At 45.6% G+C, this 19,951-nt stretch overlaps 1 protein-coding gene, 1 non-coding gene and 2 pseudogenes across 4 annotated transcripts in view; 1 reads left to right on the top strand and 3 right to left on the bottom strand.

The window, feature by feature from the left end:
* Positions 1 to 7,395: 7,395 nt before the first annotated feature.
* Positions 7,396 to 19,951, bottom strand: part of RAD51C (RAD51 paralog C) — a 156,347-nt gene continuing 143,791 nt past the window's right edge. For 2 of the 3 annotated variants that reach the window (XM_040336823.1, XM_040336825.1), the window contains one exon: positions 7,505 to 7,594. Coding sequence is in view for 1 of the 3 variants with exons in the window: in XM_040336822.1 (XP_040192756.1) it covers positions 7,493 to 7,594 (102 nt within the window). In the remaining 2 variants the exon portion in view is untranslated. Of the gene's footprint in view, positions 7,595 to 19,951 lie in introns of all 3 variants that reach the window. The other variant, XM_040336822.1, reaches the window with a different exon arrangement.
* On the bottom strand, positions 12,223 to 12,372 carry LOC120929862 (annotated as a pseudogene).
* On the bottom strand, positions 12,861 to 12,962 carry LOC120929979 (annotated as a pseudogene).
* Positions 14,387 to 14,605, top strand: LOC120930037. Its single transcript, XR_005747571.1, has one exon. It is a non-coding gene; the product is annotated as a small nucleolar RNA U3 (small nucleolar RNA).

The following is a 19,951-nucleotide window of genomic DNA, read 5'->3' as shown; positions in this document are numbered from 1 at the left end:
ACAAGACTGCATTGGTGGGCACAAGGCTGCATGGTGGTCACTGGGCACACGGCTGCATTGGTGGGCACACAGCTGCATTTTTGGGCACTAAGCACAAGGCTGCATTGGTGGGCACTAGGCACAAGGCTGCATGGTGGACACACGCAGCCTGCATTGGTGGGCACGGATACAGTTGTTAATATTTATTTTAATAACTTAATTCTGCATAATACATTTGAGTGTCATTTTATGAGAGCGTGTTTAGGGGCGGAATTAGGGGAGGGCTGGGTGGGACAACTGGTGGCGAGTAACCCTTGAGGCCTGGCTAGTAGCTCAGGACTTGAAATTTTGAGCCCTGATCTAGGGTGTACGCCAGATTACTTAATTCCACACATGATGCGAGTAAACTTCCCTGCAGGAGAGGGGGGAACGTGACCTGGGTCCTATTGATGGAGAGGTTTGGGAGCTATGCCTGACTTCTGCTCCTATGGTTTCTGTCTCTGCATCACAGAGGTTGTCTCATTTGTACCTTTTACATAGGGTGTAAAGAACACCGGCCCGATTACACAAATGGGGTCTTAGAGACACCCCCTTGTGCCCAAAATGCAACGCACATACTGGGGATCTCCAACATATGCTATGGAAGTGTCCAAAACTTTTCAGGTACTGGAGGTACGTCCTCGATACTATATCGCAAGTATTTCAGATACCAAATCCAAATCCTATCCAGTCTAGTTTTTCCTATTCATCCTCTATTGGAGTGAGTAATATTACCCAGGAGTGTGACCGCTAACCATTGTGGACTTGCCTTCGGGCCTCATACTATAAGGATTTCCATCAGGGCAGCTATTGTACTGATTTTGATATCATTTCCGATACTGGTTTCATCACGACACACTGTTAAGATTTTTTACACTTGATGGTTTTTATATCAGTGTATATTTTCATCCTAATTGATACAGATTTACACTGCACCAATTTATATTTTATTTATTTTGTTTTTAAATTCACAGATTTATAGCGCAGTTTCTTTCTTCCCCTGTTCATGAATTACAAACATTGGCCGCTAAGGGGCTTAACGAACAGCTAAGCCTCAATTGCTTTCTATGATCCTTTGGAAGTTCTGGGAGATTACCTGTTGGTGTTTTTGGCACCCTCATTCATGGAGAAATGATGGGCTGGACAATTAGTGGTATATATGTTCCCTGACTGGATGGATATCCAGTTGATGGTCTTCACACTTATGTGTTCTGACCCTGATCTCTTTGGCAAACTGTTTGACATATATGTGCTAATTTCTATGTTTTTACACTGTTTGCCATTAATGTTGCATATAAGACTGATTCTTCTGTGGGGTGTTCTGGGCATCTATACCCATTTTAAGTGGAAGCCTCACTAGGTTTCCATACCCACTTCTTTTGTTTGGAATGGCATGCCCTTTTCCCAGTGCCGTTAGTCTTTGGGTTCTCACCGTTATTACTCCTCTGCAACTACTCATATTTTGTCTAGTCCTCGGGTTTCTTCCAACTGGTTATGAAGTATTGATTTACATTTGTACAATATGTATTCCCATCTTTGTGCACTGTGTTTTCTGTGGATCTATTGTCTGTCTTTTGTGGAGTGCTATTCACACTCTTACACGTATTTACTTTTGGCACATGTGGTTTCTTGGTCTTGCATTGTATTTTATTTGTGGCTATTTTTCATTTGTTGCTATATTGTTCTAGCACATCACTTGTTTTATCATTATGTCATGTTACCAATTATGCACTTTGTGATGTCATCACTAGGGGGTATTGTTGGTTGGTGGGACTTTGGGCTTATTGGTCTTTTCACCTCCATGGTGTAGTTTCTTGGGAAAGATGGAGCTTCATTGAAACATCGTCAATAAAAATATTGCTCTTTGGATCCATCTCCTCTGCAAGACCTGCGAGTGCCTCTATACCGGTTTTGGAATATATAGCTATATCTATAATGGAAAATGCCCTATTAGATTGCATTTCAGTAGGAAGAAGTGCAGGAGCAGAAGCTGTGTCGTGTCTTGCATCAAAATAACTTTTGTACTATTTGCAACAAAAGGCATTGAGTTTTGCCAATGTTTTTAAAGAGTGAAAGCGCTAGTTATTTACATACCAATTGCTGCTGCTCTAAGGAAATGTCAGCAATAGACATTTCAAAACACCAAATTGGTCACTAAAATGTTAACTAGGAAATTTACATTTCAATGTGCATGTTGCGTGCGCAGTCCCAAACTGTTGCAAGCAAATTTGTCAGACTATTAGATTTGCTGTCGGGAAAGATTATAGTCTCTGGTCTGAAGCTGCACAAAGAGATGAAATCACAGCTGCAATATCTGAATACCAAATGATCATATTTTAGTATTATAATGACATAAATATGCATGCTTGACTCAGCTAAGTGTTTGTGTAAAAACCTCTGGCCTTATGTCTTAGGAACAAGGGTGATTAACAAGGAAAATCCATTTCAATAAAGTATTTTCTTAAGAAAGCCAGGGAGTGGTTTCAGCCTGCTGGCACACATACAACTGCTCCTTGATCCAACTGTGGTCAGCCAGTCATTAATTGTTTATGGCAGGTTTCTAGTCCATATTTTATACATATTATTTATACATAAAGATACAATTTATGGAAAACATACTACCAATACAAAAATGGGATGACTGCACAGATGACAGTGTTTTCTCTAAGACAGCAATGCCCAATGTGGCCTGGTTGTCAGTGTTACTGCTGCCTGACAGCCAACTCACTGAAAGATTGAGTGGGGGCTTGGCAAACAGCTGAGGTCAAGTGAAGGGCACAACAAGAATCAAGAGCAAAAAAAAAAAAAAAGTTATATCTAGGTTCATATAGATAAATTTAAGCCACTTTTTTCATGCATTTAAAATGCGGCGACGCTTGTTCCAGATTTTCCTCAATTTAGAGATATGTATTTTCACTTGCTTTTTTGTCTATAGGACAGGAAGAAAAAAGGTAAATCTCCTAATCCGTACAAAAAAAAATGGCTTTAGAAATACTTTATGCTTAGAGAGTAATAAGTACATACTCTAAGACAATCAAAAAGCATAGCATTCTATTTACCAACAGATTTTTGAAAGCCAATCATGTAATTAATAAGCCATCTGGATTAAAACTATTTTTAAAAAACAGACTTTTAAACCAGTTTAAAAATGGAACAGGATTGTAAAACTTGATAGTTTTAGACAGCAGATATAATGGAACAGACATTTGACACTTTTTGTTATGGTTGTTTACATGGACATTAGCAGACTTAGTAAATAAAGCACTATAAAAAGCATGGACGACAAGTCAGTTGTAATCAATGGTAAGCAATCAGATTTCATTCTACTGTTTTGCGTAACGAGAACTATTAAAAATAGCTCATTGGATTCCCTGGTTTACCAGGCTTCACATATTTCTTAGCTGTAAAAAATAAATAAAAAATCTGTCTGAAATATTACCTTGTTATTTGAAGGCTAACTTCAGCAAAACGTTTCATATTGTATAAATCAGGGGAAGGTTAAAAAGCCTCTGACAGATTGTATTGGCTTCTGGTATCTTTATTGGAGATTTCTCCTCACTAGCCTAGTCGGGACTAGATATGATGTAAAAACAGAGGTACAAAAGAGAAGCACATTGTTAATTTGAGTAAGGATTAATTCTCACCATGTTTAGTGCTGTCCATAGGGGCAGAAAGTGAGGGGAAAAAAATTCTCCCCGTTGCTGTCTTACACAAAAACTGAAGACGGTCAGATATTTTAAAGGATATATACTTATACTTTTTGCCCCATGCCTTGGTGTATACTTACCCTGAGCAGATAGCCAAGGCACCTGGCAGTGGTGCCCTATAGGCAGAGGCGGCTCTCTAATTAGGCGGCCGCCTAAGGCCTCGCCCTCCCAGGGGCCGCCTAATTTGCCTTACGTGTGAGTGGTGACCGTGAGTTGGAAGGGATGTCCCCCGGTCGGTGTACCCGTCTTGCGTCCGGGACTGCAACTAGTTTTCCCCGTCCAGGGGATGGGGTAGACTGTGACTGACCACTTACGCAATGACCGAGGTCGCAGGGTCAGTGGGTGGCACCATGTACTCCTCTCTTCTGGCTCCTCCCCTCCTGCCGTGCACCCCAGAATCTCTCCGGCCATGTGCAGAGCTTGTGGTGGCTAAACAGCAGCTCCCTGATCTCTCAAGCAGGATGGACGATCACGATCTGTGACGGAGGACCAAGAGGACCTGCCAGAGCTGGAGCCTGGCGATCATCCAGGAGCCAGCCTGCAACAGCCTCAAAGGTACCGCATGTACGGTCCTGCCCAACACTGACACATCCTGTGATGTCACCTCCTGACTGAGGACTGCTGCCTTCTGCCCGTGACCTCACACACAGCCCTGAGTGATGATATACATGCCATCCCGCATATGCCACCTACTGACCCCCTGCCATCATTATCCTTCTCATCACCCCCCTGTTCCTGGCATCCTACCTCCTGTAATTACTTCCCACTGTCAGCTTCCTACTAACTACCCCGTCATCATCCCATCCTTATCCTAATCCCCCTGTCTCTAGCATCCCACCACCCTACCATCATCTCTGCTGTACCCCACTGCCAGCTGCCTACCATTGTGCCTCCTGTCATCATCATCCCCCCGTACCCCACCTCTGACATCCTTCCACCCTGCCTCCTGTCATCATCCCCCCATACCCCACCTCTGACATCCTTCCACCCTGCCTCCTGTCATCATCATCCCCCCTGTACCCCACCTCTGACATCCTACCACCCTGCCATCATCCCCCCTGTACCCCACCTCTGACATCCTTCCACCCTGCCTCCTGTCATCATCACCCCCCCTGTACCCCACCTCTGATATTCTACCACCCTGCCTCCTGTCCTCATCACCCCCCCTGTACCCCACCTCTGACATCCTTCCACCCTGCTTCCTGTCATCATCCCCCCTGTACCCCACTTCCGACATCCTACCACCCTGCCTCCTGTCATCATCATCCCCCCGTACCCCACCTCTGACATCCTACCACCCTGCCTCCTGTCATCATCATCCCCCCCCTGTACCCCACCTCTGACATCCTTCCACCCTGCCTCTGGTCATCATCATCCCCCCTGTACCCCACCTCTGACATCCTTCCACCCTGCCTCCTGTCATCATCACCCCCCCTGTACCCCACCTCTGACATCCTTCCACCCTGCCTCCTGTCATCCCCCCTGTACCCCACCTCTGACATCCTTCCACCCTGCCATCGTCATCCCCCCTGTACCCCACTTCCGACATTCTACCACCCTGCCTCCTGTCATCATCATCCCCCCCTGTACCCCACCTCTGACATCCTTCCACCCTGCCTCTGGTCATCATCATCCCCCCTGTACCCCACCTCTGACATCCTTCCACCCCTGCCTCCTGTCATCATCACCCCCCCCTGTGCCCCACCTCTGACATCCTTCCCCCCTGCCTCCTGTCATCATCCCCCCCCCCCCCTGTACCCCACCTCTGACATCTTTCCACCCTGCCATCGTCATCCCCCCTGTACCCCATCTCTGACATCCTTCCACCCTGCCTCATGTCATCATCATACCCCCTGTACCCCATCTCTGACATCCTTCCACCCTGCCTCCTGTCTCCCCGCCCCCCCACCAAATTCTGTTGGGGAATGTAACATCTGTCTTTTTATAAACAGAAAATTTGAAAGAAACCAGATTTAATTCTGAAGACCGGAACCCTTGTTGAAGGCAAATATCATGCTATAGGTTGAAAATGCTGAGAAATAGAGTCTGCAGGGCGCTCAAAGCCAATGTGTCGGCTTCTTCTGCTTCTAGTAGGGGATGGAGGAGTGTATAGAGGGATCATCTGTCTGCACTGTGTGATTTTCTGTGGCTTTAGTGTTTGGGGCTGCAGCAATATGATGTTACCAGGTTAGCCATGTGAGAGTTTGCTTGTCATTACCATAAGTCCACCTCTTGTATCATGTCTGCACAGTCTCTGACTATCTCTTGTTTTGTGTCTGCAGTCTCTGGCCATCTCTTGCATCATGTCTGCAGTCTCTCACACTCTCTTGTATCATGTCTTCAGTCTCTGACTATCTCTTGCATCATGCCTGCAGTCTCTGACCATCTCTTGTATCATGTCCGCAGTCTCTGACCATCTCTTGTATCATGTCCGCAGTCTCTGACCATCTCTTGTATCATGTCCGCAGTCTCTGACCATCTCTTGTATCATGTCCGCAGTCTCTGACCATCTCTTGTATCATGTCTGCAGTCTCTGACCATATATTAACCTGACCTTCATGTAAATGGATAAATATGTTTTTTGAATTTTGTTATAACTTAAATACATTGCTAGAAGCAGCTGCATAAATTGTATCTATATTTGTGTGTGTGTGTGTAAAAAAAAAAAAAAAAAAAAAAATATATATATATATATATTAATAAATTTTCCCCATTATGGGCGTGAGTGGGGCCTCATGCCATAGATTTGCCTAAGGCCTCATAAAGCCTAGAGCCGCCTCTGCCTATAGGTAAAAGTAAGCATCTCTGAAGAGCTATGTAGGATGAAGAGGTCAAACAGGATACGTGCACCATGGTCTGCTTAGCCTTTTCCTCTTTCCTAAACTATCAAAATAACTTGGGCTTCAATATCAGAATGTCTGAAAAGATGACTCATCACTAGCCTCAGATCTCCTGAGCCTTTTGAGTGGGTTCAATTGAGTTGGGAATACGTAAAGAACCAATGTTATCAGAACATTCTTTACATTAATGTAGATGACCAGGGTGGCAGGTCGAGTCAAGTCAACTTGTTGAATGGATATAATGCCAAAGACATATGATGGCTTTACATGTCATTTTTAAAGATATACAGTGGAACTTTGGATTGAGAGTAATGCGGGTTTCGCAATACAAGCACTATATTTAAAAAATCCTGACTTGGTCTGCGAGTGTTGTCTTGCAACACGAGCAGGATTCAAGCCAAAGCGGTGTGCAATAAAATCTCGGAAATACTCTGTTCCCGAGCCTTTCCGAATTCAGCCGAGGTGTTCTCGGCCCTGTCCGAGTGTTTACGAGGCTCTCCGGCGTCCCCCACCTCTGGTCGCATGCGGTATTGCATGCCATTAAAGTCCATGCAGAACAAATGGTTTTGGTTTCCATTGACTTCAATTGGGAAACTCGCTTTAATATGCAAGTACTTTGGATTACTAGCATTCTCCTGAAACAGATTATGCTCGTAATCCAAGGTTCCACTGTATGTGTATTATCCCTATTGATTCAGCCACATTTCTTGCCCTATTTGAAGCAACCTGCTTTTGCACCTTAGGAAAATTACACCTGATCTGACAGAGTTAATTAACAACAGTGAACAGCAATCTGTTAAAGCATTGCCAGAAGAAAGGATCCTTCAATATATAAATACTTCAAAATATTTATTAGATTACAAAATATAGTCATATGTTATTGATGAAATCCATGTGTTTGTATAGTCAGCAAAATGGAGCTTTATCTTATTCTGTGTCATCTTCTCTAGGGCGCTTACGTAGATTTATTTCAGGATTTGGGGAGTCCATCCCAGGATAAGGAGCTTGCACATCACGGAACCCTTGGTGCTGCAAAATATTAAGTAACTGCATGTAAAAGTGGTAATAAAATATGGTAAACACATTCAAGATAAAACTATATTTTGTGAATACATTTTTACCCCCTTCTTGCCCAGGCCAATTTTCAGCTTTCAGTGCTGTCACACTTTGAATTGTACGGTCATGCAAAGCTGTACCTAATTTTTATAATTTTTTTGAGACATGTAGAGCTTTCTTTTGGTGTAATTTAATCATAACTGGGTTTTCAATTTTTTTCTAAACAAATGAAAAAAAGAAAAGAATTTGAGGAAAAAAAATCAATTCTTCGTTTGTTGTAGTAAATAAGTAATTTTTCTTCTTCACTAATGTGCACTGATAGACCCTGATTATTAGTGTAAAAGATGTGTCGACAGTCTTGCCGGTTATGGGCTTTCCTTTCCTTCCACAGACAAAGAATGGTAGGAAAGGACTGCTGATAACCGGCAAGTCTGTTTACAATGTGATCAGTTGTGATTGGACACAGTTGATCACATGGAAAAGGGCCGCTATGATTGGTCATTTACCCCCATCTGTGTCACAGAGCACACCTGATGTGCACCGCAGGACGCCCTCCCAAAACAAGATGACTGTGCATTAGCCGTCTTTAGGCTATAGAGCAGTCAATAGTTAAATACTCCCACTAAAAAATTATCTTTTCTATTTCTGTCTTTACTATTTCTGGAGGGTGTACAGGCAATACAAAAAGCAAGGTGGCCCTTAACATTAAAGTCTACGCAAAGTGTGCTGTAACATTTCATATATATGCTGTTAAAGTGGACCTAACCTCACAAAAAAAAAAAAATCTAAAGTGGCCCTAAGGCACTGTTGCCTCGTGCTGCTAGTCCCAGGTGATATAGAGTAAGATTTTGTTTTTAATGATCACCATTTTGCTGTCCCCCTCCCCCGTTTTCTAGTTGGGGGCTTTGATAAAAGCAAGATTTGCCTCTACCAAAATAGCCACCTTCACACAAAGGCACAGTGCAGAACAGAACATACAAGTAAGATAACTGCAGGCAGACCATAGGCAATACTGGTGACTTGTTCTTTTCTCTCTGCCTCCCTCTTTATGGGCGCACAGTTTGCAGAGATCAGTTCCTCTTATTATCTTTAAATTCTTAATGCAATTTTGAAAGGTCAGACATCAAAATGTGTTTTATTGTTGGGAGAAGTGGGATTTTGTTTTACTCAGTTTAAAATACCCTTTTCTGCAGGACACAGCTCTGCTTTAGATAATTACCACCCACCTGTAGGAGTAGGACACTAGCTGTGCTAACAAAACAAAAAAGACAGTTTAGGTGGCGGCCCCTGCTGGTGGCCAAAACCCCATCAACAGCTGTGAACACTCAAGTTACACGGTATAGAAAATAAACTATGACCTTGTTCACACCAAACATATTATACCATATGCCTGCGTTTACCCGCACTGGAATACACAAGTGTTCTGTGCATTCCCATGCAGACAGTCCAATAGATAGCTATTGGGACACCGCAGCTGTGTCCCAATATAAAATCTCTGTGGGTGCGTGTCCCTGAATGCAGACAGTGACACGCACCCACATAAAATAAAAATTTGGGACACAGTGGTTATGACAGTGCAGCTCCTGTGTCCCAACAGACATCATTGGAACTGCCCTGGTGCCCAGGACCGATGGCAAGCTAGTCACAGTGTGAAATATGTCAACTTTTACTGTACTCCACACTGCCAGTGATGTCTTTTGCATGAAGGATCAATAAAAGTGCAGTGTTGCAGCGAATTCTGTATTTCTTTTGATTAAGCCAGGCACATCTCTCTATACACAGGATTCTCGGCGTTAAACTTAAAATTATTATGCTCCTGGAAGAGCCTTTCCTGATACATCCACATGGACCATGGGGCGGCTGATTGGAGAGCAGGCTATGTCTGTGTCTGCTCTGCATAAGCAGAGCAGACATTGACCAGCCACCCGCCTGCTCAGTGGGGACCAGTGTACAGATGCCCCGCTGAGTAGATGGACTCTTCCCGGAGTCCGCGCTGCTTGAAAGGTGCCTTAAAGATATTTCACAAGGAGAACTTCCCAGGTTGAATTAAGAGATATCTACAACATGCAAAGTGGGCAGATTTTTGTATGCACTTTACACTACCAAGTCACAGATTTTTTCCATTGAAATCCCATGGCGTGTAAAACACACTCAAAAAACTTCACCCGGTTCCAAAAAAATGTGCACAACATAGAGAGGTGACACAAAAACGTGCAACGGGTGTACACAAGCCCTCTAAAATCAGAGGGACTTGCCCTGAAACCCCTAGGGCGTTAGGCCTCGTACACACGGGCCAGAATCTAGTCGGGAAGAAAACTTGGCGGGAAATCTTCCGCCCGAGTGTACACACAGTCCTTTCAAAAGAACCGCGGTTCTTTTGAAAGCAAGAACGCAGTGACGTCATCGTGTAAGACAAATATGCACTCGTCACATTCGATGCCGTCGCCGCCATCTTGCTTCACCCTACCTATGCTGTGGAAGCTACCGCGCATGCGTCAAAGTCATTTCGAGCATGCGCGGGTTTCCATGGCGACAGATAAGTATACACACCCTCGGGTTTCTCGTCTGGAAACAGGCCGACAAGAATCCCAACGAGAAAATAGAGAGCAGGATCTCTATTTTTCTCGTCGAGATTCTGGGCAGATTTCCCGACGAGAAACCTGAAAGCCTCGTACAGACGCTCGGTTTACTCGGCAAGAAAGCTCTGCCAGCAGTTTTCTTGCTGGTTCTTGCTGAGAAAACCGAGCATGTGTACGAGGCATCAGGCTCCAGACAGAGAAAAGAGTACTTACACTTTGGTCTATCTGGCAGAAACCAGACTGACCCCGTTCTCTGGAGGGTCTTCCGGAACAGACCCACCCAAGTACTAGGTGGGGCTCGCCTAAAGGGAGACCCCATGAGAGAGGGCAAACTAAGCCAGAAGGCCATGTCCACCCACTCCCAAGACTTTCAGGGCAGGCCCGAGGACCAACACCCTACCAGCCACACAGTGCAAACCATGTACAAACATAAAAATACAAAAAGGTGACACACAAACAGAAATAAATAAAAGAAAGTGGGGGAGGAATAAGTGGAGTGGAGAGTGAAAGGTGGCCATTGTGCAATACAATTGCCAGGCCCTCCGGCTAGGAATAAAAACATTCCTCCGGTCCCGACCAAAAGGCCCAGCCCAGGAGGCAGGTGCTAAAAAAAAAAAAAAAGCGTGTTCTGGTGCAATGACTGTGGTGCCATAAATCAATGTGACCCCCCACTCACAGCGATTTTTTTGGCACCCCTGGACTTCCACTCCAGGGGCACATACTTTTTTTTTTTTTAAAAGCCTATGGCATGTGTAACACACCAAAAAAACTCCACCCGGTGCAGAAAAAATGTGCACACACATAAAGAGTGTTCACAAAAACGTGCAGACGGGTGCAACGTCAAGTGGTCCTCCTTTGAAGAGGGACCCAAACCCTGATCTCCCGGAGCGTTAGGCTCCAGACGGGGACTGAGGTAATGTGGTCTGAGCAACCGAAGCCGACACGGACCCAACTTCCTCGGAGGGACTGCCGAAACAGAACCCTCCCAGTACTAGGTGGGGCTCCCCCGAAGAGAGACCCCAATGAGAGCAAGTGAACTAAGCCAGAAGGCCATGTCCACCCACTCCCAAGACGTTCAGGGCTGGCCCGAGGACCGGCACCTTAATAATCTCACAGTGAACAAAACGTGCACAAACAAAAATAAGACAAAAACGTGACAAACATAGGCTTAAATAAAAGAAAGTGGGGGAAAGGGATAGTGAAGAGGAGAGTGAAAAGAAATGGTCATTGTGTTCAACAATGACCAGGCCCTCCGGCCAGGAATAAAAAATTCCTCCGGTCCTAGCCAAAAGGCCCGGCCCAGGAGGCAGGTGCTAAAAAAAGCATGCATCTGGTGCAGTGACCGTGGTATCTTAAATCAATGTGTCCCTCACACACAGTGATCTTCAGATACCCCTGGACTGCCACTCCAGGGGCACATGCACCATAGGCTTTTCGTTCCATATCCGCCCCCCCCGACCGGCCAGTGCAGCCCTCCACCCCTGCCAGCTAGAGAGCCCTTGAAGGTTTTCTTGGGGAGAACTGCCTCTCAGGTAGCAGCCTCCACCAATTCTAGCCCCTCCAGACCCTCCGTCAACCCGGTGGATTTGCATGGTCCTACCCCGTCCTAACACAGGGCATTACCAGCTCCTCCTACCGGATCGCTGACAGAGATAGCACTTACACCAGCCAGCAGGCCAGACTAGAACTCGGCAAAAAGACCAAGACCAAGTGCAGCACCCATCCTCACCAGGAGCACCCTTCCAGATGGCTCAGACTCAACCATGGGCCGGCCCCCAGTAACTGTCGGGCAGCACAGCGTAGTCCCTGCTGAAACCATCCTTCCAGTTGCAATGACGCCATTGGATTGCATCCACCCTCCCCATGTAGGAGGTGCTTTAGCGCTCCGCTGACAACTGATAAGAACAGATTTTTTTCTGTTGAAAAGCCTGTGGCGTGCAAAACACAACCCAAAAACTCCACCCGGTGCAGGGAAAAATGTGCACACGCATAAAGAGTGACATCACAAAAAAACTGCGACGGGTAAGAACAGATACCACACCTAGTCCTAGCCAAAAGGCCGAGAAGCGACAGGGAAGACACCACGGTCAGCACAGCCAGAGTGCAATGGCCGAGCCTCGCCCTGGGAGAAACACCTTCATGATCATGGTGTCTCCCCTACCAGGTAAGTAGGGGCAATATTTAAGTTTATTTTGCAAAGCAAATATACAAAAATCAAAGTAGGTAAGTAGGGGCACATTAGGCTTTCTGGTTCCTATCCGACCCCCCGACAAGGTCAGTGCAGCCCTTCGTCCCTGCCAGATAGAGAGCCCTTCAAGGTTTTCTCAGGGAGAGCTGCCCCCTTGATAGCAGCCTCCACCGATACTAGCCCTTCCAGGCCCCCCATCAACCCGGCCGATTTGCATGGGCCTACCCCGTCTCCATTCCAGGGCAGATCCAGCTCCTCCTACCAGATCGCCGACAGGGACAGCACTTACACCGACACCAGCCAGAAGGCTGGAATAAGACCCGGAAAAAAATCCAGACCCAGTGCAGCCACCCATCCTCACCAGGAGCACCCTTACGGACGGCTCAGACTCGACCACGGGCCGCCCCCCAGTGTCTGTCGGGCAGCTCGGCGTAGTCACTACCGAAACTGTCCTTCCAGGTGCCATGACACCATTGGATTTGCCTCCCCATGTAGGAGGTACTACAGCGCATCCTCTGGCAACTGATAAGAACAGATACTACACTTGATCTTATCCAAAAGGTCGAGAAGCAATATCAAGTTATATACTGTCAAATTGCATTTCAACGGGTGTGATTGGGGGGGGGGGGGTTCACAGGCGCGAAGATTTATTAAACTGACAAAGAAACCACAGGTGAAGAGGGGAAATCTTCAGACATCCATAAAGTCCATCAATTTGTAGTCTGAGCAGACTGTAAACCAGTCTGCGACAGTCCTCGATGGACATCCTCTCCCACTAGTGGATGAGGTGCTTTCTGGCGCACAATAAAGCGTCCTTGAAGCAACACAGCACCCGCCAGACGATGTCAACGTCCTTCTGTGAATGAGTTCCACAAAATTGTCCATTCAACACACCGAAGTGTGCAATAGTAGTCTGTGGCACAAAGTCTTTAAGTTCAGATTCCAAGGCCCTGTGCAAAGGGGCACTCCCGGAAAACATGCAAAGCAGTTCCTCCTGGATGATACAAAAGGGGCAGCGCCTGTATCTGCACAGGTTTCTGGCATGCATGTATGTCCTGAGCAGCAATCCCCCTTGGATTGCCATCCATGCAAGATCTTTGTGACCGTTGGTGAGTCTCTGAAGAAACATTCCTCCAGACCACTTTGCAAGTGGCTGAAGGAAGGCCTGGAACAACAATGTCCGATGCTCTAACCAACTTGTGGATAGTTTTTGGCTTCCACAAGTCCGGCTCAACTCCATGCAGCCCCAGCTCCCTGATACACTTAAAAGTATCCAAGTAATACCAAGGAGTGTCCCAGTTGGGATTGTTCCATCCCCTACATTAGAGGTGATTTATTCTTCTAAAGTAAATACACCTTGTTCCAATGTCTCTCTTCTACCTCACTCTACTAATGTGACCCCAGCGCAGACAGAGGGGCAAACAAGGATGCTTTGCAGGCGCATAATGTCCTCCTTCGCGTACCATGATTTTTTTTTTTTTGAAAAGCCTATGGCGTGTGAACACACCCAAAAAACTCCACCCGGTGCAGAAAAAATGTGCACACACATCGCGTACCATGATGTCATTGGTTGTTAGAACACCATCAGATAGATACGTACTGGCATGTATACAATTTTTGGGCAATTTTTAGGCAGGGCACCCCTGAAGAAACCTACAGAAAGTACAGTGTATCTGGTTGTTAAACAGCTAAGGTTCTCCTGACAACCTTACAGGAGGCGGGATAAACTTCAATTGGGTAAGGGTTGCCAGATATGCAAATGTTTTGACTGAAAGACTTGTAAGCTAGATAATTGAAATGGGAGTAAATACATAGAAAGACACATGTTATGTAATTAGAAACACACAACACATTTCAGAAAACAGTATAGTGTTTGGGAATGGTATTGGTAACTTTTTTGAGTGATTTGTATATATTTTTTTTGTGTATGTTAAAGGTCACTACAACTTGTAAGGGGTGCTCGTAACATGTGCCCTTTAAACAACACAGTATCTGGTTAAGACTATACTTTCAGGGATCATTTCTATAGTTTTTGACTGTCGAAATGTGCTCTAAAGTGTACAAACTCACCAATCACGATGAAGAGTGTTAGTGTTTCTTTCTGAGCGCGAAGTGGGCTTACAGTGCTGCTTCTAATTGTAGCTGCTGTTAGTTGTTGATGACCGTTCTCTGCTTTTATTTTAAAGGCAAGGAGGAAAGAAACACAAGCTGAGTGATTGTTTTATTGGTTCTAAATAATAGATCATATTGTATATCCCCCAGAAGTTGTCTAAAAGCATATACATGCAAATAGTACGTGCTTTTTGATGTCTCTTCTCCGGGTAGCAGAGTGAGATTTTCTGGTTTCTGCCTAAATTATTAAAAGCAAAAATGGTTGTTTCGAAATTTGCTAATGTCTTCATTACCCATAGTTTCCTATACTAGCTTTTTTTAATTTTTAAAACAGTTTGGCAGTCGCTTCCCACCCTTTGGCTAAGATCAAGTGTAGTATCTGTTCTTTATCAGTTGTCAGAGGAGCGCTGAAGCACCTCCAAAGGGGGAGGGTGGATGCAATCCAATGACGTCATTGCACCTGGAAGGATGGTTTCAGCAGGGACTACGCTGTGCTGCCCGACAGAATACTGGGGGCCGGCCCATGGTTGAGTCTGAGCCATCTGGAAGGGTGCTCCTGGTGAGGATGGGTGCTGTGCTTGGTCTTGGTCTTTTTGCCGAGTTCTAGTCTGGCCTTCTGGCTGGCTGGTGTAAGTGCTATCTCTGTCAGCGATCCGGTAGGAGGAGCTGGTAATGCCCTGGGATATGACGGGGTAGGACCATGCAAATCCGCCGGGTTGGCTGGCAGGGGTGGAGGGCTGCACTGGCCGGTCGGGGGGTCGGATATGGAATGAAAAGCCTATGGTGCATGTGTCTCTGGAGTGGCAGTCCAGGGGTATCTGAAGATCACTGTGTGTGAGGGACACATTGATTTAAGATACCACGGTCACTGCACCAGATACACGCTTTTTTTAGCACCTGCCTCCTGTGCCGGGCCTTTTGGCTAGGACCGGAAGAATTTTTTATTCCTGGCCGGAGGGCCTGGTCATTGTTTCACCACAATGGCCACTTATTTCACTCTCCTCTCCACTATCCCTTCCCCCACTTTATTTTATTTAAGCCTGTGTTTGTCACTTTTTTTGTTGTGCACGTTTTGTCACTGTGTGATTAGTAGGGTGCGGGTCCTCGGGCCAGCCCTGAACGTCTTGGGAGTGGGTGGACATGGCCTTCTGGCTTAGTTCGCCTGCTCTCATGGGGTCTCCCTTCGGGGGAGCCCCACCTAGTACTGGGAGGGTTCTGTTTCGGCAGTCCCTCCGAGGAAGTTGGGTCCGTGTCGGCTTCGGTTGCTCGGACCACAGTACCTCAGTCCCCGTCTGGAGCCTAACGCCCCGGGGGATCAGGGTTTGGGTCCCTCTTCACAGGAGGACCACTTGACGTTGCACCCGTCTGCACGTTTTTGTGAACACTCTTTATGTGTGTGCACATTTTTTCTGCACCGGGTGGAGTTTTTTGGGTGTGTTCACACGCCATAGGCTTTTAAAAAAAAAAAAAAAAACAAGTCCGCTGAAACTGGTCTGCTGACCAGTTTCAGCGGACTTGTTCGGTCGTGTGTACGGGGCCTTAGAGGTAACTGAGGGAATGGAAACACCTATAACAAAGAAAACTGGTCACGGTGATAGATTCCTCTAAATTAGGGAAGGCCCCAGTCCCAGATGGGTTAAATCTTGTTTATTAAATCTATATATTTCAGGATGTTCTCTCTCATTTTTTACATGCCTACAATTTCTTTTTTAGCTAACTAAGTTAACAGATGATGCCTTGAGGGCTCATATTATGGTCATCCCTAAAACAGGACAATGACCACAATCAATGTGGGAAATATTGGCCCATAGCTCTCTTAAATGCAGACTTAAAACTATTTTCTAAAATGTTAGCGAATAGGCTATTGCCATATATTCCCCATCTTGTCAGACAGATCAGGCAGGTTGTATCCCTCAGAGAGGGGCCAGGGACAATACCATAAGGGAAATAGATCTGATCCACTCTGCCCAAATGGAAGCCCGACCTTTTTTTCTTTTATCAACAGATGCCGAAAAGGCCTTCGATCAGGTAGACTGGCAGTTCTTACGATCCACTCTTATGCCACGCACACACGACCGTTTTACATGATGAGAAAAATGCAATTTTTTAAATTGGTCGTTGAAAACGTTTGTGTGTAGGCTCCAGAGCATTTTTCTCGACGAGAAAAATGGACATGAAAAATTTAAAACATGCTCTATTTTTTCTCGTCGTTTTTCACATCATCGTTTTTCTCGTCGTGAACGACGGGGGAAAAAAAATGCGCATGCTCAGAAGCAAGTTATGAGACTGGAAATTAGCATAATCAGCCCAAAGGGTTGCGCCATTCCAAGTAACTTCCCCTTTATAGTGCCGTCGTACGTCACCACGCTTTGCTCAAGCATTTTTTATCACGATCATGTGTATGCAAGGCAGGCTTGAGAGGAATCACGTCGAGAAAATGTTTGTTTTTTCCATGACATGAATAACGGTCGTGTGTACGCAGCATTAGACATATAGGTCTGGGGCTACAAATGCAGACTTGCATTCAGGCCTTATACACTGGCCCTACAGCCGCTGTGTTGGTAAACGGGGCCCGATCAGAGTACTTTGTCCAATGAGACACGACAGGGTTGCCCCCTTTCCCCATTAATCTTTGTGTTATCCCTTAAACCTTTTCTGTGCAAAGTTAGATCAGACCCCTTGATCAGTGGAATACAGGTATCAAGTAGGGAGCATAAAAATTGCAGCGTTTGCAGACGATCTTTTATTTTTTCTCACTGATCCGGAGGTCTCGCTAATTTTTCTATAAATGATCTTAAAAGTGAGGCGATGAGTATCCTTCTCACTAAAGAGTGTATTAAAAAGCTACAAGGCCTTTATCGGTTTCAGGCTGCATTCACACTTCGGCGTACAAAATCGCAGCGTTTTGTCCCGCGAATTGCGGCGACAAATAGCGGCGTTTTGTACCGCGATTTGCGGTGACAAAACGCCGCGATTGTGAATGCAGCCTTCACCCCCTCTATGGAGATGGTTCACATCTCTTATGCCGAACGCCGAAAGCCGCCTGAAAAAAAGGTCCGGGACTTTCCTTTAGGCAGCAGGCGTTTGGCGTGGAGATGTGAACCATCTCCATAGAGGTGCATGTGTTTTCGTCCCTCTGGCATCTCGGGGCTGCTGCGGCGTCACACACTACAGGCGACAAAACGCCTAGGTGTGAATGGGGGCTAAATGTGTCCAGTCTTTTTAAATATCTGGGGGTTAAATTAACACTGGATACAGGGTCACTATATTAAATAGATTTCCGTCCACTACTGGCTAAAATACGATCACATCTCCAACTTTGGCAAACTCTTACCCTTACGTGGTTCGGGAGGTGTAATGCATTTAAGATGACATTACTCCCACAGATTTTATATCTAATGCAAGCGATACCCATTAAATTACCTCAAGCCTTTTTTTTGTCCGTGTCGGACATGGTTACTTACATTTCTTTGGAATAATAAAGTCGCCAGACTCCGTTACTCATTTTTAGTTTTGCCTAAATCCCAGGAAACACCTATAACAAAGAAAACTGGTCACGGCGATAGATTGGCCTACCAGACTTGATTTCATATTATCGGGCTCTACATTTGTCTAGAGTGGTGTCATGGTGTATTTCCTCGCAGACCAAACCCTGGGTACAAGTATAACAACAAGTTTCACTGATCGCTTTGTCAGTGCTTCCTGCGGTCGCACATAAATACTATCAGGGTTTAAAGAAGCATCCTACAATTGGGGTTACTATTGCATTTTTTTTTTATTTTTATTGTTTTTTTTATTTGTTTGGTAACTTATTGAGACACATGCTGTGTCTGGTATTGTATCACTGAACAAGTGTATAGAGAACCATTTGATGGTAGTTGTTGAAGGGTATCAACCTTTAAAGTTGCACAATTATGCAAACATTTTTAAAATAAATTTAATTATTGCACATTTAATGCCGAATTAGAAATGTTTAACCACTTAAGACCCGGACCAAAATGCACAGGATAACAGTTTTCATTTTAATTGCCGTGTTCTCCGCCGCTCGCTATCAGATCCAGCCCCGCCTCCTGGTCCCGGAACTTTGATAGACAGATCACCCGTCCAATCCTGGTGACAGGTGATCTGTCAATCAAAGTTCCCCTGCCAGGGGGCGGGGCTGGACATTGAGCGGCGGGAACACGGCAAGTAAAATGAAAACTGTAATCCTGTGTTCCCCGCGCTCTAAACATCCGGGCGTCTCTCCTGTTCCTCTCCTCCCCTGCACACAGGAACCAGGTAGGCTGCATAGTGGACAAAGGCTGCATTTGGTAAACACAGGCTGCATGGTGGACACGGGCTGCATTTGGTGGACACGGGCTGCATTTGGTGGACACGGGCTGCATTTGGTGGACACGGGCTGCATTTGGTGGACACGGGCTGCATTTGGTGGACACGGGCTGCATAGGCAGCCTGCATTGGTGGGCACGGCTACAGTTGTTAATATTTATTTTTATAACTTAATTCTGCATAAAACATTTAAGTGTCATTTCATGAGATTTATGAGGGCGTGTTTAGGGGCGGGGCGGGCTGGATGGGGCAACTGGTGGCGAGTAAACATTGAGGCCTGGCTAGTAGCTCAAGACTTGAAATTTTGAGCCCTGCTTGTATAACAGTGTACTGGATCCAGCGTGAGATTGTAGTAGTCAACAATGCAAGGCCCTTACGTATGCCCTCTACAATCACAAACATGGAGTTTGTCCCAGCAGTAGCATTCAAGTGCACCTTAATTGCCCTGACTACATCAGAGGAGTGTAGAGCCACTTCTTGGGTAGACTGGATTAGAACACAGTGATGGAAGCAGGATGTCCTTGGTGAGGTGGAAATCTAGCCACTGTTCTCCTCCACACTGGAAAACCCAGAGCAGAAAAAGGCCACTGAGAAGAATTGAGGCCATACCCCAGGGATTTACACAATGCAAAATGCACCTTCTGCGTACAATTGCAGTTCATAAAAGGTTGTGAACTTGCATGCCTTGAGCATGCTACTGATGACTGCATCTGACAACCTATGCTCTCAGAACTTGGCTTTCAAAAGTCAAATCTATAAAGCCAATGACTAATGCAGAGTAGTAGATGGGCCCCTTAAGATAGCAATTCTTCTAGGAGCGGTAGATGTCAGGGAGCATCCACTACCAAAAGAATGAGCCATGTGTACCATGATCTGTGGAACCAATCTGAAACCACCATGATCACTTGGATCCTCTTGGATTTAATCCAACTTATCTTCACCAGAAGAGAATCATAAATCGAAGTTCAGCAGTCCCATGCAAACCAATAAGTCCACTGTGTCTGCTGGCATTGAAATGCAACACCAGCAGATCTACATCTGGTGACAGATCTGTTGGTAGACCTCTGGATGAAGGGCCCACTCTCCCTGATCCAGTCTTTCGGCAGAGACAATAATTTCCCT

The sequence above is a fragment of the Rana temporaria genome, chromosome 2 (assembly GCF_905171775.1).
Source record: "Rana temporaria chromosome 2, aRanTem1.1, whole genome shotgun sequence".
In the NCBI taxonomy this organism is placed as follows: Eukaryota; Metazoa; Chordata; class Amphibia; order Anura; family Ranidae; genus Rana; species Rana temporaria.
This window is presented reverse-complemented; position numbering and strand designations above follow the sequence as displayed.